The 25180-nt window shown below is 41.8% G+C and overlaps 2 protein-coding genes across 5 annotated transcripts; one reads left to right on the forward strand and one right to left on the reverse strand.

Annotated features, from left to right (window-relative positions):
- Positions 1 to 4422: 4422 nt before the first annotated feature.
- On the forward strand, positions 4423 to 6538 carry LOC135545264 (uncharacterized). The gene is made up of 6 exons (XM_064972893.1): positions 4423 to 4444; positions 4674 to 4828; positions 4992 to 5087; positions 5252 to 5293; positions 5508 to 5657; positions 5904 to 6538. Exons 1-6 carry the CDS (start codon positions 4423 to 4425, stop codon positions 6042 to 6044), a joined length of 606 nt encoding a protein of 201 aa, XP_064828965.1. The 3' UTR covers positions 6045 to 6538.
- Positions 6539 to 8736: 2198 nt separating this feature from the next.
- Positions 8737 to 22310, reverse strand: LOC135546328 (uncharacterized). Of its 4 annotated transcripts, none has more exons than XM_064974668.1 (17): positions 21861 to 22310; positions 18567 to 18598; positions 17120 to 17152; positions 16788 to 16844; positions 16663 to 16686; positions 16480 to 16515; positions 16275 to 16322; positions 16004 to 16047; positions 15821 to 15873; positions 15227 to 15704; positions 14281 to 14406; positions 12650 to 12785; positions 12523 to 12570; positions 12292 to 12363; positions 12025 to 12190; positions 11699 to 11820; positions 8737 to 11373 (listed from the first exon to the last, which is right to left on the reverse strand). In XM_064974668.1, the coding sequence occupies exons 1-17, from the start codon at positions 21908 to 21910 to the stop codon at positions 11345 to 11347; spliced, it is 1554 nt and encodes a 517-aa protein (XP_064830740.1). In that variant the 5' UTR covers positions 21911 to 22310; the 3' UTR covers positions 8737 to 11344. The 4 variants fall into 4 exon arrangements, with proteins under 4 accessions (XP_064830740.1, XP_064830739.1, XP_064830742.1 ...); XM_064974667.1 differs by having other exon boundaries at positions 16480 to 16518; XM_064974670.1 differs by lacking the exon at positions 17120 to 17152.
- Positions 22311 to 25180: the final 2870 nt, after the last annotated feature.

The raw sequence follows: 25180 nt of genomic DNA on the forward strand, positions 1-25180 counted from the left end.
TCAGTGCACTACTTTTTCACAACAACAACAAAAAATATTCTGATTATTCAGTGGGTAATGCAGCACCCTCAGCACCTCTACTTCCCGTGGCTATGGCCAGGAGGAAGGAGACAGCGTTGTTTCCTGTAGCTCTCTATGACCAGGGTCAGGTCAGGGACCACTGCTGGAGAGATTGGGCTTTGCATCATATTACAGTCTTGGCAGCTCTGTAGCATTGGGCTGCTTTCAGTGGCTGGATTTATTTATGAGATGCAGATTTAATTGAAATGACGCCTTTCCTCAAGAATCTGCACCATCTTGCACACGCAAACACACATAGGCCTACACACACTCACGCCAACACACTGTTGTGTGTGTGTGTGTGTGTGTGTGTGTGTGTGTGTGTGTGTGTGTGTGTGTGTGTGTGTGTGTGTGTGTGTGTGTGTGTGTGTGTGTGTGTGTGTGTGTGTGTGTGAGTGTGTGTGTATTTCTAATTGGTGATGTGTGTGTTTCTCTCTAGCTGCCCCACATGCCCCACATCAATGAGTGTCTGATGAAGAGGAGCCTGAAGACTACTGACCTGAGGGACATGACCCTGGGACAACTACAGGTTATAGTCAACGACCTGCACTCCCAGATAGAGAGTGAGAACCACATACACACACACTTTTTTTTATCCTCTTGGGGACCTAAAATTGATTTCCAATTACAATCCTATTTTCCCTGACCCCTAAACCTAACCCTAACCTTAACCCCTAAACCTAACTTGAACCCTAACCTTAACCACGAAAACTGAACTTTAACCCTAACCTTAACACCTAAACCTAACCCTAACCATTAACCGATATGCTTAAAATATAATTTGTCCTCGTGGGGACGTGGGAAATGTCCCCAAGAGGGAGGATTTTCCTTGTTTTACTATCCTTGTGGGGACTTTTGGAGATTTCAGGTCCCCACGAGGATACACACACATGTGCACACGCACACAGTGTTAGTTAGGGTATCTTTCATATTGAAAGTCATTTCAGGCCATGTAAGTTGGATGCATGTGTGACGATACTAGTGAAAGATGAACAATACCTCACCTTACACAGAAGGCAAAAAAAATCCCCCACAAAAATGTTGTTATAGAATCTTGTTTTTACTGGCATGGTTTAAAAATATGCTCCATTTGAAATCTGCATCTCATATGACTTGGGGCTGGATTCAACCCGTATCGCAGAAGTATCGCCGGAAGATCCGTGTTATAGCTTGTTTGAAATTATATATAAAGACAATGTTCCCGCATTTGTGGAAACTGCATTCACGGTAACCACTGTATATATCGGCTCAATCATAAATTACCTTTACATTTTAATGCAGATCTTCCGCGATACTTCGGCAATATGAATTGAATCCAGCACCCGTATGTTAGTGTTCTAATGGTGTTGGTTTTCTACCGTTGTTCTGATGTTTGTCTTCTCCAGGTCTGAATGAGGAGCTGGTGCAGCTGCTGCTGATCAGGGATGAACTGCACATGGAGCAGGATGCCATGCTGGAGGACCTGACCAGGTGGGGATGCTATCTAACATACACACACACACACACACACACACACACACACACACACACACACACACACACACACACACACACACACACACACACACACACACACACACACACACACACACACACACACACACACACACACACACACACACACACAGCCTCCTGGGCTATGACCGCAAACAGGCCAGGAATAATTGGGGGAACTCTGTCTTTGGGACAGACGTTTAGCAGTGTAATATTTGCATGATTTTCATACAGCAGCAGGTGATAAAGAGCAGTTTGTCTAATCATCATTTTGTTTTTACTCAGGCATGCTGAGAGCCAGCAGAAACACATGGCTGAGAAGACACCATCCAAATGAGACACCCCACCCAACCACGCCCCCTTCCCATCCCTTTACTCCACCCCTGCCCCACGTTGGTCCCCGTGCCCTGCCCCATGTCTCTCGCTGCACCCCCTCTGCCTGCCCCTCTCTCCCTCTCCCATGGTGGCAGCAGCCAGAGGAAGGCCACCCTTTCATTTGCTTCTGTGGTTGTCCCAGCGCTAAAGACAGAGCATTTCCTGCTTCCTGGGAGAAGAGGAAACTGATTGTGTGTTGTCATGGATACTGTCCCCGGCTTCCTGTGCAGTGATCGGCCTTGCTTCGCTATTGTTTATTTTTAACTTTTTACATTCACCACTAAATTATAACTGTCAATACAAAATGGTGGAGAAAAAAAAATAATATTGAGAAATTAGTAGAAAGTCAGTAAAAAAAATGTAAGAAAAAAACATTGTATAAAACTATGAAGACTAATTTCAAACCATTTTAAGTTGGAAAGTAATTTTTAAGTATTTCAAAGTTGACCTCTTTTTATTCTGGACAAATGGTAGTTTTCAACTGAGAAATGTTTATTTGAAGGTGCTAAAAGAGCGTAAAGGTAACATGCCTGCCTTGTAGTGGAGTTATAGCTTTTGGTAATACGCTCACTCTGATCAGGTCTTCAACATTTTGTGAATGTTGATTTTCTGACACTTTAAATGAAATGAATAAATGTGTTAATATCATTTACATCCTATTGTATTCAGAATTTTTATTTGAGGGAAGAAATGTTTATGTACAGATATGTAAAATAAAAAATCAACTTTGTTTCATATGTTGTGGTTTGGTGTGCAGTCTGTTAAGAAATGTGGACAGAGATGGACATGTTGTTGTAAATATTATAAGTGGGGAACTACTGTATGTCCATATGGCAAAACACAGTACATTAACAGTACATTTATGACTATTTTATAATTATGTAATACTAGTACTGACAAGCCATTGCAGGATTTTGGAAATAATTGATACATTAATAACCATACGAACATCACTGCCACCTGGGAAAAGAAAAGCTGATCACTCCACTGAATCGTTTATTCAGAGGCAACAACAGTATGGAGTATGAAGGATGCATCATTTTTTATATTATAATATTTTTCCATAAACAGTCACCTTATTTTAAAGAGTATAATGTTAAACCTTAGGCCTAAGCTTGTGCTGCACGTTATTGTGATTGTGGTTTTGAAAGGTCTGATATATCAATGGTCACAACCACAAGTATCATCCACTTCTGTGAAACTCTCCCCTGCAGATTGTCACACCATGGCCACTCTCTTTCTACAGGCCCAGTGAGAGTCAGTCTTTACAAGAAGAGAAGTATTTCTTAACTAAACAGGCCAATGGTAGACATTCAAAATGCCAGGGTTCAAATTGTGTGGGTGTGCAGGGGTCATGGGCAATCACATTACAATTTAGTCATTTAGCAGACTATCCTGAGTGACTTAACAGTACTGAGTGCATACATTTTTGTACTTGTCCGCCCCAATGCCACTGTCACAGGGGGATTTATGCCTGATTTCAGATGAAATCCTCAACCCTTTTATGGTCAACCATGTCACTTTGGCACCTTTTTTATCTCTTGAGATGGAAAAACATGTTTTTTATGAAATTGAACAAGTGCTCTTTTTGACAGAATATACAAATTAGCAGAACTCTTAAGTATTTTATTTTATTTTTACAAGTTACTTCTCAAAACGCACTGAATTGGTGGAAGGTCCACTTTATTCTGACCCCCTTGGGTCAATCAAACATTGAGAAAATTAAACCTTTTTCAAATGTACATTGTTTTTCATTCTTACGAAATGTATGTTCATGATGCACAATTAAAAGCATATAAAGCTTTGCAGAAACAACAACTGTGAATGTAGTTTAAGACAACCAGCCTTCTGAAGAAGAGGCTAAAGCCAACGCAGGCTAAAGGCTACTTACTACCCACAACATCACTAGGCCTATAGCAAAAACATTTAGAAAAAGCTTTCTAACATTAATATTGTGTCATCTGTTTATTTTGGACAATTACAAAGGCTAGAGAAAATAAGCAGCAAAAGTGAAATATTGACATCGGAATGCACACGTCTCACGTAGTTTTCTGGCAATCGGTGCTGCAGGTATCGGGATTGAATTGGGCTATGCAGTGAGATACTACCCACAACCAGTGGGAGAATGTGACTGTCAGTTATATGGTTTATTGCATTACTTTAACTATAATGTAAACATTAAAAAATAGATATGTATTGTATCATTTTTTTCATTTCTAGACATTGGTTTTCTTGTGAGCCAACTCATGCAAATCGAAACGAGGGCATGTCTCATTGGCCTGGGTTGTAAAACCAACTCAGGAAATTACACACGACTGACGCGTCACTTTCATTTCGGTGGCGCTTGATCTAGTGCTGTATGTAGCTTCGTGTTTCTTCATGGCCAGGGAATTCCCTCTAGGAGCGCTGCATGGCTATATAATGATCAGATGAGGCAACGATGACAACACACCTATCAGTTTACACCGCACCTGAGTCAAAGATCTCGAAATCATGCTGCCAAACTTTTATTTATGTGAGTATTAATTTTATTTGTACCTAATTTCATTGTGATTTTTTGATAAACTAACCTTGTGAAATGATATGCCTCTAATTTGACATAGTCTTCCATTTTAATTTATTGATTTGAAATTGGAGTTAAATAATGACTATTTCCGGGGTGTTTTTATCATTGGTTTGTTTAGAGGATTATTGAGGTGATACATTGGTTGGTGCTGACTGACATTGTGTCCTCCTCCACACAGACCTTGCCAGCTGTGTGCTGCTGCTCGCCTTGTCCTGCCAAGTCTCTATGGGAACCCCAATGCGCATGCCGCGGAGTTTAGACTCTGAGAAATGCTCGCAGTGCGCTGACCTCTCCAGAGAGCTCGTCAAGAATGTTAAAAAGCTCCTGGACAACGTAAGTGACAGTTATAACGAATTCCTTTGAACGTTTAATTCAAATCTAATGTATCCCTCGTTCAGTCAGTCAGTCTGTCTGTATCTTTGATAGGCTTACAGTTTGTTCACACCGTTTGGGATTCATGTATCCACTTACTAATTGAATAATTTTCCCTTCATAGGAAAACCTGTTTGGGGGTTTGAACTGCTCGGAGCAGCGCGTGGAGGTGAACAGTAAGAGCCAGACAGTCCTAGCCTGCGAACCCAACACGGTCATGGTAAGTCACACAACAGTCATTTTCTACATTCATATTACCACTATTAATTTAAAATATATATAAATTCTCGGCATTTTATGTAGTAATTTAAATCAATACCTCGGATTTACAGAATATTGATATAAATCAGTCTATTGATGCATCATTGTGTTGTATTTCCTCAGAACACAAGCTGCTCTGGTCAACGGAACACCACATTCAGTGAGGTAACTATTGTGTTCTTACAATATTGCATAATTGTTTAGGGAATGCTATTTAAATCCACAGATATAAAAAAAATAAATAGATCTTTAGACAGTCTATGGATTTAATAGTGACTGCATTTCACATAATTCACCCATTCTTACCTCACCCATTTCAACTGCTTCCTATATGTCTGATTGGCTGATCTCTGTCCATTTTTATGGTTTCTTCTGACAGAGTGAGTGTCTGAGGAACATCCGAATAGACCTAGAACATTATGCTGCCTCACTACAGGCTTACAAACAGGCCGACCTCAGCTCCACTGCCCAGGACACCCAGAACCTACTCAATATTTGTCCATCCACACAATGGGTGTCTTCCTCACAGGTAATTCGATTTTTCTATTTTATCTTTTGTACAGAAAACATTCCTTCCTGCCCTGCATGTTTATTTTTCTTTTGATACAGTTTGCTAATGACAACAACCTCATGTAGACAATTGCAAAACTGTACACAAAAATGTGTTCCTCTGTGTTTGAGACCGTACAAATGTCACTGTTAATAGACATTCACAACTATGGACTTAAAGTTTGCATTTTTATAAAGTTAAGTTTTGTTTCCTTTTGCCCTGCAGGTTGCAGACCCTAAGCTGACTAGTGGTGACCCTGTGGACCAGAGGGTCCATCTGTGTAAGGTACTGAAGGGTTTCCACCTCCGGGTCATCACCATCAGCAGAGCCATGGGATACATCTCTGCTGGGGACCACAGGAAGTAAACCCTCATCTTCAACACCATCCCATTCCTCATCATCATCATCAACTATAACAAGTATTGACAATCATCTTCATCATCATCACCTACAACTGTAACAAGTTCATCATCAGAAACACGGATTGTTATCTTCTTCATCATCATCATCAACTACTTTGTCATCATAACTGCATCATCAACTATAACAAATATTGACAATCATCATCATCATCATCATCATCATCACCTACAACTGTACCAAGTTAATTATCAGCAACACTGATTGTTATCTTCATCATCAGACATCATCATCAACTACTTTGTCATCATAACTGTTGAATACTGCACCACACTGTGTATGAAAAGAGGAGTAAGACATAAGCTAGCTGAACTCTTTTTGGCTCAGTTAGTGCTGAATGACAGTAGGTTTAGTTCAAAGCTAATCAATGAACATCATGTTGGTCAAACTATTTATTTATTTATTCCTTTATTTAGGGACTGGGGTTTATTTATTTGATGAATGCAACATTATTTATTTGATGTATGAAATAAATTATTTATTTAACAATATGTTATTGATGTTATTTATTTGAATATTTATAATAAAGTATTTATTACAAGCTTACCAAGACTGATTGTGTTAATGTTAGCTATGTTGTATGTGTTGCTCTGTAGGTTTAAACATTCTACCCATGAATAGCTAAATCCGTTGTTGTTTGTGGTAAAATATATATATATATATATATATATATCTTTATGGAACATGTTGAAATATAATATCATTCAGACGGGAGGAGAGCAGTGTGATTAATAGTCGCATAAGACTTGAAAAATACATTTTCTGCGTCTTCAAGGTCTCCACATGGAACCCCATGTCCAATTTGGCATGTGGGCACACTGGCGGCCATTACGCATAATGAAACCATGGCGAACATCCTTGCCTGGTAGACCACCTTCTGTAGCCCCCCGGGCAGCCTTCTCATCACCCAGCTCTGGGTCGGAGTGGTTGAAACCTCCACTTTCTCCTCACTTATCTCTTCATCAACAGAGTTCATGTTACATTGAGCAAGTTCCTCAGCGAAGGGATGGGCCATTTTCCCGCGCGCAATGGAACTGTTCTCATCTCTCATCTCATGTTCTTTACCAGAGTTCCTGGCTTCTGCGATTTGCTCCTCCAAATCCTGCACCCTTTCCTGAAACTCCAGGACGCGGGTTGTGTTTTCGGCCAAGGAGCTTTGCATCTCCTCGATAAGGGAAGTTTTCATCTGGATCAACTCCTCCCTGTGAAGAAAAGTGATTCGGCCCTCATCGACCTGGAACTGCATCAGGCCGATGCAGCGGTTCAGATCCCGCAACTTTACCCTATCCTCTGCTCTCTCGTGCATAAGGGTGGACAGGTCACCATTCAGACTTTCAATCGTATCCCTGAAGGCGTCATTCTGCTGTTGGAGCTGCAGACGTCGAGTCTCCAGCCGTGCAGTGGTGCTGTTGCTCTCCTCCAGGGATTTGCGCATCTCCAGGACCATGTCCTCCAGGGTATCCATGTCTTCCAAGGAGCTCGTCAGGCTTCTCATCTGGTTCTTCAGGCCAATGTTTTCTTTCCGCAGAGCTTCGTTCCTCTCCTCTGCTATCTCTTGGGCCAGCTCAGCGGCCGCGGCTTCTGTAGCGTACAGGTTCTTGGTGTATGTGAATTTGGCTGTCAGGACGCTCTTGTCGTGCACATCCGGCTCATGTGTTGTGAACATTTCTGCCCCATCTACAGTGTCTCCCTGAGGGTGGCAAGAGTCCTTGTTATCATCGTGCCCATTAGTCAACTGCGAATGAAGTCATTCGTGTGAATGGAGTCATTCGGGGCGCAATCATCCCAGCCGGACTTTGATTTCAGCCATCTGCCCGGAGGTCGTGAGCGACCGACAGGTGTAATAATGAGCTGCCCACCCTCATCCTCCCACACGTTTCCGGTAGTCTCGCGGGTCCAGTCTGCCGGGACCTGGGAAAGTCTTGACGGGTCCAGGGAGGGTTCACCCACCTTTGGCCGCAGCTCATGACCCGAGGTCCTGCGATTGTCATTTTTGCGCTGCATCCTGGTCAGTATTTACTTCGTTTTCAGTATTCCGTGCAGTATCAGGATCTGTGTGATATCTGTAGTTGCGGATATTTCGGTAATACTGGTCAAGGTGCTTTTATAACCCTAGGTTCAGATGACAACTTGATTGTAAACCACATCACTTAGCATCATTTCAATGAGCATTCTACATTACCATGGCAACCCAGCAGCAGTTGATAGAACATTCCAAATTGCCATGGACATTTTGCATCACAATACCAGCCATATGTACCCATGAGTGTACCAGTCTAAATAAGCCTCTTCTCGGGATTCTATTTCTATGGTTATTACCGTAGAATTAAAACGATTCTTCGTTATATTTATATGGTTAAATAACTAACGGAATGCAGAAAGAGGCAAGGTCCAGTGGTGGAAAAAGTACTCAATTGTCAAACATGAATTAAAGTAAAGATACCTTAACAGAAAATGACTCAAGTAAAAGTGAAAGTCACTCAGTAAAATACTATTTGAGTAAAAGTATCTGGTTTGAAATGTACAGTGTTGTATAGTGGTGGGAAAATGACTCAATTGTCATACTTGAGTAAAAGTTAAAAAAAGTACAAGTAAATGCTATACAAATCCCTTATATTATGCAAACTAGATGGCACAATTGTCTTGTTTTTTAATTTATTTCTGGATAGCCAGGGGCACACTCACCTCACTCAGACAACATTTCCAAACACCATATTTGTGCTTAGTGAGTCCGCAAGATCAGAGGCAGTAGGGATGACAAGGCATTATATTGATAGGTGCATGAATTGGATTATATTGCTGTCCTGCCTGAGCATTTGAAATGTAAGGAGTACTTTTGGGTGTCAGTGAAAATACATGGGAGTAAAAAAAAAGTACATAATTTTCTTTAGGAATGTAGTGAAGTAAAAGTTCTCAAATATATAAGTAGTAAAGTACAGATACCCAAGAAAACTACTTAAGTAGTTCTTCAGGGTATTTTTACTTAACACCACTGGCAAATTAAATCATAATCAAATCACATTTTATTTGTCACATGCTTATGGGCCCTTTCTAACAATGCAGAGAAACATTTTTGAAAAATGAATAGAAAAATAACACAAGAAACAAGTACATAGTCAATGTGAAGGGGTACAAAGTAATTGAGGTAGATATGTACATATAGGTAGGGATAAAGTGACTAGGCAACAGGATATATACACTGCTGTTGCTGTTTTATGTCATGAGTCAAAAGAGTTAGTGCAGAAAGGGGAAATGCAGATATTCCTGGCTATTGGTTAACTATTTAACTAACTATTTAGCAGTCGTATAGCTTGGGGGTGGAAGCTGTTCAGGGTCCTGTTGGTTCCCAACTTGGCATGGTCATTATTTGTCAAGCATCTCTGTAAAGGCCACTGAACCTGTAGGCTATGACTTAATGATACATGTGTTTACTAACAGTCATGAAGACCTCATCAAGCTGTAGGTCTACCTCTACTAGCTGAAAACTATTTGCAATGAAATAAATGAAATTCATCTTTCCCAAAAAAATATTTTATTCAGTCAAAGATTTGTAATCTTAGGCACCATACCCAGAGCCCTACGAAGGCCCATACCTGAAGTGTAACATTACAGAAGTGCACATGTAACAACTGGAATATTAAATGATGGATTTTGAGAGATCATTCTGAGTGTAAACATATGTACACACTTGCAAATGGCATCCAATACCCAATTTACCACTAAACTCATGGTTTTCCCATTTATAATTTCAACAGTTAATCGTTGTTACTCTCCCTAAAGTATTTGGATCCCAGTATCTGCAACAGTGACATCCCTATTGAAAGAGGTTTTAAATGAGTTAGTACCCCTTTTTATTAACTAAAAATACTCTCCTAAATTAGTGGCTTCTGGAATTCATTCAATCCCACCATGTTCAAATGCACTGAGTGTGATTTCCAGGCTACAGAATGGACACGATTCAGTCTAAACAAAAGTAAATATTACCAATCTTTTCTCTGAGATGAAGCTTAGCTATCACCACTAAGTTTGACAGGCTCAATTTGGTCATAACACACATAAAAACAAACAAACACAAACTGTACAAAAATAAAAACAATCGCAGCATAGTTTAAATACAGAGAAAATATGTACACAGTATAAAAAGTACAGCTACACTCCTTGAGAAGTTGGTCCAATTCCATGATTAAGTGGTAATGCCTTGAATGACAAATATCAAAATGCAAAATATACAACTCCCCAAAAGTTTGTCAGCAGTTTCCATACTGCAGCACCATGTCTGTTACTGGCTACACTTTAGCTACCTATTTTCCAGAGCTCATCTATGACATAACAAGTCTTCTCTGCACCGCGGGTTGTAGCATTAGCTCCTGGCTGTTTGGGGTACCTCTACAGCTTCAGGTACGTCTGCATTATTCAAAGTTAATGGACTACGAGAATGACCCTTCAAGATGAAAGGCTTTGGTGAAATTGTCTTTGGGAGGGGTGAAAAGCCAGGGTTTCCCACTACTAAATATCACTACTAGGTGGGGCACAAAGTTCTCTAGATCCAGCCTCCAGGTCTGCAGGAATCAAACATTTCAGTTGAAGGCAATTGTCTTGGGCTGAGAGGGGGTGACAGTGCTAGGCTGGGGTGCCAGGACACATAATGCTTCTGATTGAGGATCAATGTACCCTCCTCAAATCCTCAATATATGAAGGAGGTATGCAAAGCTGACCTTAGATCAGCCTCTCGAGCAAGGACGGGCAACTCCAGTCCTCAGGGGCTGGATTGGTGTCACACTTTTGCCCCAGCTAACACACCAGACTCCAATAATCAACTAATTATGATCTTCCATTTAGAACGCAATTAGTTTAATCAGCGGTGTTTGCTAGGGATGGGGGGGAAGTGTGACACCAACCAGGCCCCGAGGACTGGAGTTGCCCATATCTGGTCTAGAGAAAACATTCATCCTACTCCATACAGCCCTCACACTCAACTCTGAACCTTGAAGCCAGTTCCACTGAATGTTGTCATCAGGGACTGATTTAAACGTGAGTCACCAGGTGTGTGCAATTAATGATCATGTAGAACAGAAAACCAGAAGGCTCCAGACCTCAGAGGGTAAGAGTTAAGTACCCCAGCCATACAGCATAAAGTAGAAATTTCTGTCTTCAAGTCAAGAGTTCAAACGTCTCTCACCCATTGTCTCTCTGTCTTACTGACGACAGGGCTGCGGAAAGGCAGGGACTTAGGGAGGCTAAAGATGTCATTTGGCAGCTTTATTGTCCATCATATCTGAAGAGAACACAGACAGAGACAGACAGACAGAAAGAGAGACAGAAATTGGTGTAGGTTAGGAGACAAGCATGAGTACAAATGTGTGTGTGCAGACAGGTCAGTGAGGGTGAGTGGCTCTAGTCTAATGTGTCTCATAGGAGGATGGTGGCCCCTTAATTGGGGAGGATGGGTTCATGGTTGTGGCTGGAGCGGAATAGGTGGAATGGTATCAAATAAATCAAACACATGGTTTCCATTTGTTTGATGCCATTCCATTTGTTCTATTCCAGCCAATATTATCAGCTGTTCTCCCTGCAGCACCCTCCACTAGTGTGTCTCTAACCTTGCAGTGTCTGGTGGACCTCATTGGGCAGGTCATCGAACTCCTGTAGGCTCTTCAAGAAGTGAGCGACAGTGGCTTGACCCTTCGGCCTGCAAGTCTTCCAGCGCTCCAATGCCTTAAACCTGAAACACAAGGCAAACGGAGGTCACATTATCTAAAAAATAAATCTTCACCAAAAATATGAATCAAAGAAAGTAGGTTATTGTACAATTATTGTATGATTGGTTATGCCAGGAATGCTTCAATTAGAAACCCCCAAAATAATGGCTGGCAAGTAATATAAAGTTGAGTTTTAAGGGTGCAGATACTATATCTATCTACTGTACCTCTGCATGATGACATCCTCCTCGCTGGCCTGAATATCGTCCAGCTCTTTGGAGGACAGGTCCAGGCAACCGATAGCCACCTGCTTCCACTCCTTCCCCAGCCGCTTAGCCACCTGCATCAGCTGCTTGGGCGACACGTCTGGGACCTGCACTGTCCGCACTCCGTCTGGGGACGACAGAGGACTTTTAATTCTGAACAGCAACTCAACATGAATAAGACCACAGTAATAACAGCAAATTACACATTGGATGTGTTCAAACCATCACCTGACTCATCTGCACATCGAGGTCTCTTATTGGTCATCTCTTCCTCTGATGTGCTGGTGCTTCTCTTCCTGCCTACAGAAGAGGAGAAAATCACTGTCAATCCAAAGCTACTTTTAATGATGTATGAAAATTGCTTGTGTACAGACAAGTAGATATCTAGAACATACACTGGAATAAAGTGAACTATTGATGCCAATATTGAGAGGGGGCAAACAAAAATGACAAACTTACTATCTGTCCGTTTCCTTAGTTTTTCAACTGCATTGTCCACACAGTCACCTGAGAGGAAGACAAATGAATGTCCTGCACCTTCACTCACAACACATTAAAGACAGACGCACAGCAGGTGTGTATGTACCTTCTCTGATGGTGGCTGACCACACAGTCTGGTCGGACTCTGTCTCTATGAGGGAGAGCTTGAAGGGAGGGGGCTGCTCAAAGAACGCCTCAAAATATCCCTTCAATTTAGTCACGGCCAGCGTGAACTGCAAGTCCTGCAGGACACCGCACACACACACACCACACACACACACAGATATATGAATACACACACATAGTACATCCATACACTAAGTATACAAAACATTAAGAGCACCTGTTCTTTCCATGACAGACTGACAAGGTGAATCCTATTATCCCTTATTGATGTCAGCTGTTAAATGAATGTTTTAAGTATCCCTATATTTCTGTTATTACGGTGCGGTCACTCTGTTATTAGTATGCCTGCGCAGTAGTCTCACTGGAGATGGACCTGGCCTGAGTGTGACGGCAACTAGTACTGTGGAAATACAGTGAAATAAAAGTTGTTCAACTGGAACCTTGTTGTTGTGTCATTTTGAATTAGCAAAATCTACTAAAATCAGTGAAGATGAAGGGGAGGAGATTTTTAAGCCTTGAGACAATATACATGGATTGCGTATGTGTGCCCTTCAGAGGGTGAATGGGCAAGACAAAATAATGAAGTGCCTTTGAACAGGGTATGGTTGTAGGTGCCAGACACACCAGTTTGTGTCAAGACTTGCAACGCTACTGAGTTTTTCACGCTCAACAGTTTCCCATGTGTATCAAGAATGGTCCACTACCCATAGGACATCCAGCCAACTTGACAACTATGGGAAGCATTGGAGTCAACATGGGCCAGCTTCACAGAACACTTTCGACACCTTGTAGAGTCCATGCCCGGACAAATTGAGGCTGTTCTGAAGACAAAAGGTAATCTACAAGACCCTGCTCGGTAAAGTCTCCCCTTATCTCACCTCGCTGGTCACCATAACAGCACCCACCTGTAGCACGCGCTCCAGCAGGTATATCTCTCTGGTCACCCCCAAAACCAATTCTTACTTTGGCCGCCTCGCCTTCCAGTTCTCTGTTGCCAATGACTGGAACGAACTGCAAAAATCTCTGAAACTGGACACACTTATCCCCCTCACTAGCTTTACGCGCCAGCTGTCAGAGCAGCTCACAGATTACTGCACCTGTACATAGCCCATCTATAATTTAGCCCAAACAACTACCTCTCCCCTCACTGTATTTATTTATATATTTAGCTCCTTTGCACCCCCATCATTTATATCTACTTTGCACATTCTTCCACTGCAAATCTACCATTCCAGTGTTTATTTTATTTATTTTACTTGCTATTATTGTATTTTCTTCGCCACCATGGCCTTTACCTCCCTTATCTCACCTCATTTGCTCACATTGTATATAGACCCATTTTTCTATTGTATTATTGACTGTATGTTTATTTTACTCCATGTGTAACTCTGTGTTGTTGTATGTGTCGAACTGCTTTGCTTTATCTTGGCCAGGTCGCAGTTGTAAATGAGAACATGTTCTCAACTTGCCTACCTGGTTAAATAAAGGTGGGGGGGGGAAAGGAGGTGCAACTCAATATTAGGAAGGTGTTCTTAATGTTTTGTACACTCAGTGTACAGTACATAGGTCAGTGCTTACTGGTTATGCAGTAATGGGTGAATGAACCCTCACCGCAGGGCTGATGTCTCCCTCTGGTTCACTCATGAGGCGGTACCTCCTCTCATCCAGCTTACAGGTGGGTGGCTTCTCTACCTTCAGGTAACGCCTCTTGGAGCAACGCACCTCCTTCCCTATGTCCTGGAGTGAGGGGTGGTAGAGGAGGAGAAAGAGGCAGAGAGAGTAAAATAGAGGAATGGATAGAAGAGAACCAGTGCCAGTGATTTACCATACTGTAGGTAAGTGATGGGGGGGGGTCTATTCCCTGGTCAGGAAACCTGGGAGCTGGTTGAGGGAGAAGATGCTTTCCATAGTCAATTTGGTCATTGTTGACTAACGGTCAACAACTCCTTTCCCTGGCCACTAGGGTAGGGTTAAATGGGCTCTTCCGAAGCTGAGTGCTCTGATGTGGGTCTCTGTTGAGCTCAGTCATTTCCCTCACCACTGATACTACTACACACTACCAGGGCTCATACCACATTTCAGAAACTGGGTGACGTGACCAAAAAAATTCACTGTGGTCTGTATTTGATATAACATGGTGTTACTATCCCAATCTAACCCTACCAGTTGGCAAAACATTGTCATTTGAACCAGTGTTGCCCACTGGGCTAGCTTCAGATCTAATGTACTAGGATTTCCATCGGAGTTGTTCCTAGATAAAGATACACAAATCAATACACAATCACTTGTGTTTATTAATACTCACCAATGCCTTCTGATACCGTGACAAATGAACTCATCTTGATCACCACACACACACACACACACAGACACACAGACACACACACACCGCAGACTTCCAGTGGGACTTCCCTCAGTAGAGACCATAGTGAGAGGCACAGAGTGACAGGAAGTCAGGCCAGTGGGCATTACAATCTTTCTGATCATGTTCACCTCTTTGCTCTGACTCAGTAACATGCTACAGTAATGATCCGCACCCACACTGTGTCCATCTCACCTTAATGTCGGAGGAGTTGTTGGTGGCCAGGTAGATGCGAAAGGAGTAAGAGTTGTTCAGAGCCAGTTCCTTATACACCAGGACCACCCCGTGGTGCTCTACAGGCTGGCTGCTCTGGACAATGGGCCCCACCGGGGACAGGGACGACACACGCCACTTTACATGGCTGCCAGAGTGGTCAACCGAGGGCTCGATCACCGGACAGCTGTCCTTCATATGCAGGACACTGAAGGTCATTTCACTGTCAGGGTCAGCGAGGCAGAGGGAGTGAGGGAACTGGATGGAGGTGAGGACGGACGAGGGGCTGTTGACACAGTCCACGTTGAAGATGGGCCCAGCGAACCTCCAGCAGTCCCCGAGGAACTTGCCAAACTTGGACCAGGACAGGACCGAGTAGCGGATCAGGACTCTCTCTGACACCTCAAACACCAGGCCGGTGACAGAGCACTCATATGCCCCCTCTCCCTCCAGCTGCACCCTGACACACAGAACCAGAAAGATTTGAAGATGGAGGAAAAAAAGAGCGAGAGAAGGAGAGGCTGAGTGAGAAAGAGAAAGAGAAGGAACGAGGCTACAGGTAGAAGAGCTACTCACTGTAGGCGACCTTTAGAGATCCTCCTGGGAGTAACCAGATCATTGCCTTGACTCTGATAGAGAAACAGACATGGTCCTAAGATTAGCCCCTGTTCCTCTAGTGAGTCTACAGCCATACTGTACGTCTCTGAAGCTTTATTACACAATTACCATTAAATTCCACAATCCAACAAATGTGCTCACCTGCTGGACAGCCTTGCATTTTTCACATGTCTTGGGGGGCATATCTGACAAAGCAGAGGTCAATAGTCAAACTAGACACTCCCTCTTGGGGAATACTCTACCTCTCAGACTTTGATTTGCAGACACATTTTCATAAACCTATGTAATGAACCCAAATATCCTCTCTCTAGAATTTCAGCCATTACAATCTCCTTTGTCTAGGATAGTTAGGCCTTAAGTGGAAGAAGCTAAACATTTGCTAGTAGAATGACTTTTGTCAAACTGAGGATACCTTTAGCAAGGGAAACCTCTGCATCAGGTTGAGGAGCCGACTCCGATTCTGCGGAGAGAGAAGTTACTCCCCATGAAGGAAGTTAGGGGAGAGGAGCAGGCATTCTACTCAGGTCATTCTGAGGTGAAAGAGCCTATTCATCTGTATTTCAGAGGCACCATGAGGCAGATGTACTCTAAGGCATTGTGCTATAGTTCCCACTCACCATTACAGGAATCCTCAACGGCAGGCTCCTCTGATTCTGCTGGGACAAGCCAAAAAAAAGGGTACAATTATTATTATTATTTTTTTAAATATCCAAACAAGCCAGGTGCTGGTGTGACCATGTATCGTCATCGTTTGGAAATTATTTTTGATGAAACAGAGAATGAGGCTGTGTTTTTCTCACCTCCTCCTTTCACAGCAGAGCCGTCTGGCGAAAGACAGAAAGAGAGAAGGTTATATTAGAGGATGGGATAAAGCCTGATGATTCATACTTTGATGAAGAGATTTTGTGCTCTAGCAGCTGCTCACCAGAATCCTCCTCCTCCTCATCTTCAGAACTCTCCTCTGTAGATGTCCCTGCATTGTCTGTTAGGGAAATAAAACCATAAGACAGGGAGGGATGAACTTTGAAAACTTTTCTCAGTCTAAACGTACTTTCGAACAGAGAGGGGTGAGGGAAATTGATTGGTAGTTCAAAAAAAACTTGGGGGGGGGGGGTAGGGGTTCTATAGGCCCAAAGCAGCTCAGAGACTATTAGAGTTCTGTTTGAGTAGTGTTCACAGAGAGGACGATGTGTGTGGGGAATTCTATAAGGATTTCTATACAAGGCACATAGAAATCTACTGCAAAGGTGTGCCTACCTGAGCCACTGTTATCACTTTCAGTCAGATTACCTGGAACAACAGATCTTTCATTAGAGGTATCTTGGGTAATTGATATGGGATTAGGAACTCTCCTCCCTCCATCTTTCCACCCCACTTTACCCATAATGCAGAGGTTTACAGTAACCCCAGGGGACTGGCCCTCTGTAGGACCATCCCCAAACGACACCAGCCCAACCCCTGAGAGCTTTCTGACAAGACCTAGTAGGGGGATCTGAGAGTCTCTACTCATGTCTACCCTAACATAGGCATATTACTGAGAAGATTGTCATACATTATCGTTTTGGAGCCTCTTATTTACTGTCTGACTTATCAAAACGTTACACTTCTGCTGTCTGCTGTCAAACTGTGAATAACTGATGAGCTCATCAGTGTAAACCCTCTTCACTCACGTCACACCACATTGCTCATCTGAAACTTCCACTCTGATTACTCACTAATTTATTTGAATGCACACTGTATACAGTATGTACATGAGCGTATTGTAATTCATGATGTCTGTGGTTTTCCTATGTATAGTGCTGAGGGCCCCTGTGTCAGTGCTGTAACTGTTTGCACTTTCATTTTAGTCATTTACAGAAACAGATACTCTCATTCAGAAATTCAGAATGACTTATAAACTGCTATGCTTCATACTGTAAGTGCATCTAAAGTAGGGCTGTGATGATTATGAGTAACGATTAATTGACATGCAAATGTTCATAATTGTGATTTTTGTTGGATTTGTTTTGATTTTGTAATGCATCTTTGAAAATAATCTACGAGATACCTAATGAATACAACACAACTTTGGTGAAACCATTTCTCAAAAACAAATGGTTTTGACTCCAGGGGCAGGGGGAGCTGTTTGCTATCTGTACCCTGCAGGAGTGAGTGTGGGATAGGCCTTCTGGCTGAGAGCCTGGCATTGGCAGAGAGGAAGCCCCGCTGCGCCACTCAGGAGCCCAAAGAGAGAGGAGAGAGAGACCTGGCTGGTTCTGAGTCGGAGGTGAGGCTCCCTGCCCCAGAAAGGACAGGCTGTATCACAACCGGCTGTGATTGGGAGTCCCATAGGGCGGTGCACAGTTGCCCCGGTGTCGTCCGGGTTAATGTTTAGCCGGGGTAGGCCATCATGGTAAATAAGAATTTGTTCTAACTGACTTCCCTACTTAAATACAGGTTAAATAAATACATCCATCGCTCTCTCTCCCTCCGTCCATCTGTGTCCTCACATGCCTCCTATCTGCCTCATCTAACATCCACTCTGTCTACTCTCTGACAGCCTGCTTTAAAATCAGCCCAATATACACCAGACAGACACACAAATATTTTTACTGGTGTTGACTGCCATCAGCTGGACTCATTTCAGATTACATTCATTCAAGACTTTTTGCCACGAGACAAAACAAAACATGTCATGCACAAACCAAGATCGAACGGTGCTTACCCTTCTGGCCAGGGACAGGGACGTCTCCATCTCTGTAGGTTAAAAGAGAAAGGAAATGATAAGGACATCCCAAGACGTTATCAAAATCCTGGAGTTAAGAGAATACAGCTTCAGTTTATGGAACAGTGGGGGAGGGGATTAGGGGTGTGGAGGAGAGGGGGTGGAGCTAAACTGTCCAGCTGCAGACCCATCTGTGTCTGCACTTCCTCTCACTGATATACACTCACACGCTCATTCAACTGAGGCACAAAAACAAAAAGGGCTGCCAAAAACTCAAATTCATGACACCAGCCCATCCTCCACCCACCCACTACATCCTGACCCAGTTTTACACACTAATGTTGCACGGCTGGTACTAGCCGATAATAGTGCCTGTGATTCTAAACTGTAAATTCTTAAAGAGACAGTACCAGACAACACCAAAAGTTGATCAAATGGAAGGGTTTTGTAGTCAGCAGTGTTACAGGTTTATATAACCCATGTGTATCATCCAGAAGTTGTCTCTCAGACAAAGCGTTCCACTTGTTGATTCAGTCTGTGACTTGTGTGAACACGTCTATGGGCGCCTGCCGCCCAGGGGCTCAGTGTAGGGCTAGTGACAATGGAGAGTGCATTCGTCACGGTGCCAACCTCACAAGAAGAACACGTTCAGCATGCGCAGGGAACAAGGTCAACAATATTTTTTCTTTTTTTTCTTGATCGTAAAAATACTGCACTTTAGGTAATCAAAAGCCAGAGTTGACTCAAGTGTAGTCTTTAGTGCTTTACCACAGAAGAGATGAGGAACACAGGAGAAACACTTTACTGAGTTGCAATGTTTTCATAACCTCTGATAATAAGAATGTAATGAATCATGATAACTGTGCATGGTAACTGCAGATAAGGTCCGAAAACAACGATTGAATTGTGACCAGAATTCATAGACTATTTCTAGTACTGTGTATCGAAGATTTAATGAAACCTGATAAGCCAATGGTCCTCATCCTCACTGTACTCAAGACAGATGTACAGGAAAAACTTTACTTTTCAAGGTCAATGTTCACTCAGCAAACAGGTTTCTGTATCACAACACAATTGTTATACGTTTCCATGGCAGTCATATTCACAAATGTACTCTGCCTTCTCTCTGTCTATTATTTTTCTACACTCTCTTTCTCTTTATTTATCTCTGCCCGCTATTCAACCCTCTCACCATCTCATACTTACTCTTACTCTCCCACTAATTTTCATATAAAACAACCCCCCCCTCTTCCTTTTCTCTCTTACTTCTGTCTCTGTGGTGCGATACCACAGTTTTTTTGCATGTTTCCCACAGCCTTACATGAACACACTGAAAGCCTATGAACAAAAGATAGGCAATAGTCAGTTGGTGCTAGTGTTATAGTTTATGTAACAGCTCCAATTTAGCCTTGCATACCTCACTCAGTAGGTTAACATATCATACAGCATTAATGCAACAGCATTAATGATGCACGAAACTGTCAATAAATCTCAGGGATTATGCATTTTATTTTTAAGTATACTGAACAAAAATATATGCAACATGCAATAATTTCAACGATTTACTGAGTTACAGTTCATATAAGGAAATCAGTTCACTGAAATAAATAAATTAGGCCTTAATCTACAGATTTTACATGACTGGGCAGGGGTGCAGTCATAGGTGGGCCTGGGGTGGCATAGGCCCATCCACTTGGGAGTCAGCCCAGCCAATCAGAATTAGTTTTCACACAAAAGGGCTTTACTACAAACAGAAATACTCCTCAGTTTCATCAGCTGTCCGGGTGGCTGGTCTCAGATGATCCCACAGGTGAAGAAGCCGGGTGTGGAGGTCCTGGTCTGGTGTGGTTACACATGGTGTGTGTTTGTGAGGCAGGTTGAACGTACTGCCAAATTCTCTAAAACTATGTTGTTTGAGGCAGCTTATGGTAGAGGAATTAACATTCAATTCTCTGACAACAGCTCTGGTGGACATTCCTGGCAGTGGCATGCCAATTGCAAACTCACTCAAAACGTGAGGCATTGTGTTGTGTGACAAAACTGCGCATTTTAGAAAGGCCACTAAATTGTCCCCAGCACAAGGTGAACCTGTGTAATGATCATGCTTTTTAATCAGCTTCTTTATATGCCACACATGTCAGGTGGATTGATTGTCTTGGTAATGGAGAAATGCACACTAACAGGGATGTAAACAAATTTGTGCACAAAATTAGCTTTTTGTGCGCACGGACATTTCTGGGATCTTTTATTTCAGCTCATGAAACATAGGACCAACACTTTACATGTTGCGTTTACATTTTTGTTCAGTATAATTGAATATCTATATAAATCAGCACTTCGGTGACACTCAAACCTTTTCAGTGATCTGAGCGTTGAATTGTCTAACCTGAATTTAGATTATTTCAGTCAGTGGCGAAAGGGTGTGACATGGTGGCAAGGTGCCCAACGTCTCTTGTTTCTCCGGCAGCCTCTGGCGTGATAGAAACCAGACAACGACACGAACGATAGGCCGAGCGTTCCCCTTGGATACAAGTCACCAGATTCATATCTCTCACGTTTCACTTCCCTCCAGTTCATGGTTACTCATCACACAAACACTATTCATTATTTACGACACGAAGGAGACAATGTAGAACGTTTTCTACATTTCTACAACTACATTTTACTGTACGAAACATTACCATGATTGCAGTAACACGTGTGGTTACAAAAGTGTTTTTTTTTTAAAGTCCTTGATTAATAAGTTTCACTGGAAAAAGTCCCAATAGCCTATGTAATTCAAGATTATTCTATAGCTACCTTTTGGTACATATATACTACTATACATATAACAACAAAGCTAGATACATTCAAGTGGTTTTGCTTTCAAATTAAAAGAAGCTTTAATTGAGAAACCCAACATTATTGTTGCATTGGGTCGGCCTACAGAATAACATTCTTTAGATGTAAATCGCGGTATAGCCATATTGCTTGGCGATGGGCATGCTTGTGTTATGATCAGTCAACAGAGCATCATGTGCGCTACAAAGCGATCATGGCGTCACCTTTCATTTTTGGGATCTGTGTATTCAATTACATAAAATTACATGGTTGCAACTATTTGGGCTCTTAAATGTTTCTTTGTAAATCGGGAACTAAGATCCAGCGAAAGGTAGCAAGCATCAACAAAGCAACTATTTCGGGATTAGACAAAACATTGCAGCGCGTATCCTTTGTCAGTGTGAATGCAACCTCATGCAATCATAGGCTGCTCTAAACCTCGGCGTTATTTGGCTATGTATTTACGATGCTTACCCTTCATCCAGGTGACAAGTGGCTCCGCAGCTCGCCATCCTCGCCACCATTATGTGCCCTTTGAGGAACTTTCGCTGTAGGTTTTGCTTTGGTCGTTTTTCTTCACCTTCGTGAGGTTTCGTTATAGCACCTGCACGTATCTTTGTCAGCGATCATCTCCTTTTAAAACCATACCTTAAAGACGACGTAAGACTCAGCGCAGCCCTCGTGGTTCACTTTGTTATGATTTACACATGTTTTTTATAGGCATAATCAAAACTGTTTCTATTCAATAGGTCAAATATAATTTTACGTACAAAGTAATTTCTCCAAAAACAGAGCTCTCAAAACAAATACACTCTCCCGTAGTAGGCCTAGGCTTAGTATTTGTAACATCCGCTAGTTTAGCTAATGATAATCTAAATTTGAGTTTAGACAAAAATATGCTGATCTTACTACCATGTTTGTCAATGGATGTCTCATTGTCAACAATTACAAAATGATTTACAGATCGCTGCACTAGCGCAGCCCTGGAGCAATTACAACGCTCACGAACTGCTCAGTGGGAGGAGTATATTATCCCGCCTTTAGTTTGGGTCCGCTTTTTCATCTAAACAAGACGCATGGCTCTTCTAGGTTTCTTTCCCGTCAAGGCTGATCCACACGGAAGATTATCTGGCCGGCCAATATTATTTAAATTATCAAAGATGACTAATGTTTGCTGCTTTCATGCTCAAATACGGCTACTGATAGGGAAATAAAGTCATCCTGCTGCCTGCATTGTATTAAATGGTCAGAACCTTTGATATCCAGGCGTTACATTGTACATATTTCTCACATTTTGTTTGTAACGTATCTTTCCAAAGTAGGTCACGTCAAAAGGTTAAAAAAAATTGCGGGAAAATATAAACACGTAAGGCTGCAGTTCACGAAACCAACCACTAGATACCGCAATCTACAATAAAAAAAATAAAACACAAAATTGCACTATCATGTTCAGTTGCCAATGAAGGTTCCAGTCAGCTATTTCTTGATCACATGCAGGGGAGTTGCCAAAAAAACTACCGGGCCCCTAACATAGAAATCAGAATGTTTCAGATTAAAATAACGTACTGAACAATATGTGTTATTAAATGTACTAACTATAAGCTTCTGCTGCTCTGTACTATAATTGAGCAGATTCAAGTTTCCACCTTCATCCTTTGCCTATATTAACAGTAATGCAAACAGTTTTGATTCCTAATGTTAACAAAAAACAGTCTGTGTCATGAGGTTTTTATTATGCTTTATTATAAATAACTACACAATTGGTGACTTATTTTATTTTACATGGTATTGTAGTCAGTTTTAATGAAGAAATTACCATTGGTCCATGTTTCAGATTAAAGAATTGATTTCCAGTTCTTACAAACAAGGCTAACCCTCTTCTTCCCTATGCATAATTCCTACATATATGGCTAAATAACATACCCAAAATAAAATAAATTCTATACTATGTGGACTGCAGGCATAAATCTGGTACCTACAGAAAACAAACATCTGTGAAATTGCAACTGTAGTATCAAGACATTATGTGAGCATTCCTGAGTAAATTCAACAGGAGATAAACCATTGCAGAAAATACTCTGAAATAGTATTTTGCCCATCCCCGGGCAGGCTTGGGTAGAACAGGTTAAGGCATTTGTCCTTGTGTTTGTTCCCTGTAAACAAAACTCAGGTTACACTGCACCAAGAGCCCAGTGTCAAGCCTTCTTGTGAGCAAACTCATTTATGTATTTAAAGTAACATTTTCTAGCTAACTGGTTTTCATTTGAAAGGATGGTAAGGCGGTTCAACCGGTCTTGGCATATTGTAGATCTTAGATCGTTCTTTATAAGTTTCAGCTTACTGAAGGCACATTCACCTCCAGCATATAAGAATATTCGCAGTGCAATGCACACCTCTCCAAAAATGCTCTGTAGTTGCATCTTGTGGATGGCATTTAGGAGCTCTACAGGAGAAAGACCATCTGAAACAGTGGCACCATATATCTTCTTTTGTAATAGTATTTTTATTGGAATTTCACAGTTTTCACCCAAATTAAGAGATACAACAACAGAGACAAGGCACACAGAACAAAAACAAATCACCATCTTTGCCTCTCTCAATACATACATTTTAAACAAACTTACAAACAGAAATTAAACAAACAAGCTCAGTTTAAACCAAGAGGTTAGGTTCCACACTTGGAACGTACAGTGTAGTTCTAAAATACATAGATCCCCGCCATTCTAAGTGAATCCTTGCAGCATAATAGCTGATACATCAGGTTCTAGGTAATTTAGATAAGGTTCCCATACTTTGTAGAACTGGTCTGTTTTAGAATGCAATGTACATGTCAGATATTCCAGAGGCACCCATTCAAATAGTATCTTATGCCAATCTTTAATAGAAGGGACCTTATCACTAATCAACTGTAAAAGGATGTTTTTCCTCGCTGCGAAGGTAAGGATGTTGTAAAGCCTCCTTTTACCCACAGAAGTAACATGCCTACTAGGGAGACCTAACAATAAAGAAACTGGGTCCAGCTCTAGATCAACCCCTAGGATCTTTTAAATTTCTTGCAGAACACCAGACCAGTATCTTTGTATTTTGGTACATGACCATAAACAATGTGTTAGGGTGCCTGTATCAGTTTTGCATTTAAGACACTGAGGGGAAGAGGAAGTGGGGCTAAAAGCATGTCTGCGATTTGGGGATATATGCAATCTGTGTATTATTCTTAATTGGATTGCTCTAGTACGGTTACATATAGATATTGTTTTTGCATATCTCCAAATGTCCTCCCACGTCTCTTCGTCAATAGTAACAGACAATTCTTTCTCCCACACTTGTTTCACCCTCTGTGTGTTGACAGCAGAAAAGGACCTTAAAGTATCATAAAACAGACTTAGACATTTTCCTTTGTGGGAGAAAAAGCATTTTTTCAATGACAGACATTTCAGGGTTACCAATTAAGGTGGTGCTCTTCAGAATATAATGTCTTACTTGTAGGAAGCGGAAAAAGTCCTGCTTTGGGAGTCGATATTTCGACCATCTGCTCAAAGGACAACAAAATCTTATCAGCAAATAAGTCATTTAGCCTGCGTTATGCCCTTATTAAGCCATAAGTTAAAACCAGCATCCAGCAATCCTGGACTTAAATCTGGGTTATTAAGAATTGGGGTAAGAGCAGAGGTTAGTTTGGACCTTAGTTTGGACCTTCCCAGGAAGCGTTGAACTGACCTCCAAACTTTTGAGTGTGTTAAGTGTAACGGGATTATTGCAGTGATCTTTTACAGACTTGAAACTTCTGAAGAATA

This window comes from Oncorhynchus masou, chromosome 9, assembly GCF_036934945.1.
Source record: "Oncorhynchus masou masou isolate Uvic2021 chromosome 9, UVic_Omas_1.1, whole genome shotgun sequence".
In the NCBI taxonomy this organism is placed as follows: Eukaryota; Metazoa; Chordata; class Actinopteri; order Salmoniformes; family Salmonidae; genus Oncorhynchus; species Oncorhynchus masou.

What these genes read in the sequence shown, in the direction of transcription:
- LOC135545264 (XM_064972893.1), top strand. Translation starts at nt 4,423, where the DNA reads ATGCTGCCAAACTTTTATTTAT. An exon ending in TTAAAAAGCTCCTGGACAAC is followed by an intron (nt 4,829 to 4,991) that starts GTAAGTGACAGT and finishes TTCCCTTCATAG; the next exon opens with GAAAACCTGTTTGGGGGTTT. An exon ending in GGAACACCACATTCAGTGAG is followed by an intron (nt 5,294 to 5,507) that starts GTAACTATTGTG and finishes TTCTTCTGACAG; the next exon opens with AGTGAGTGTCTGAGGAACAT.
- LOC135546328 (XM_064974667.1), bottom strand. Translation starts at nt 21,910, where the DNA reads ATGGTGGCGAGGATGGCGAGCTGCGGAGCCACTTGTCACCTGGATGAA. An exon ending in CCCTGTCCCTGGCCAGAAGG is followed by an intron (nt 17,153 to 18,566) that starts GTAAGCACCGTT and finishes CTGTTGTTCCAG; the next exon opens with GTAATCTGACTGAAAGTGAT. An exon ending in CTCTGCTGTGAAAGGAGGAG is followed by an intron (nt 16,519 to 16,662) that starts GTGAGAAAAACA and finishes GGCTTGTCCCAG; the next exon opens with CAGAATCAGAGGAGCCTGCC.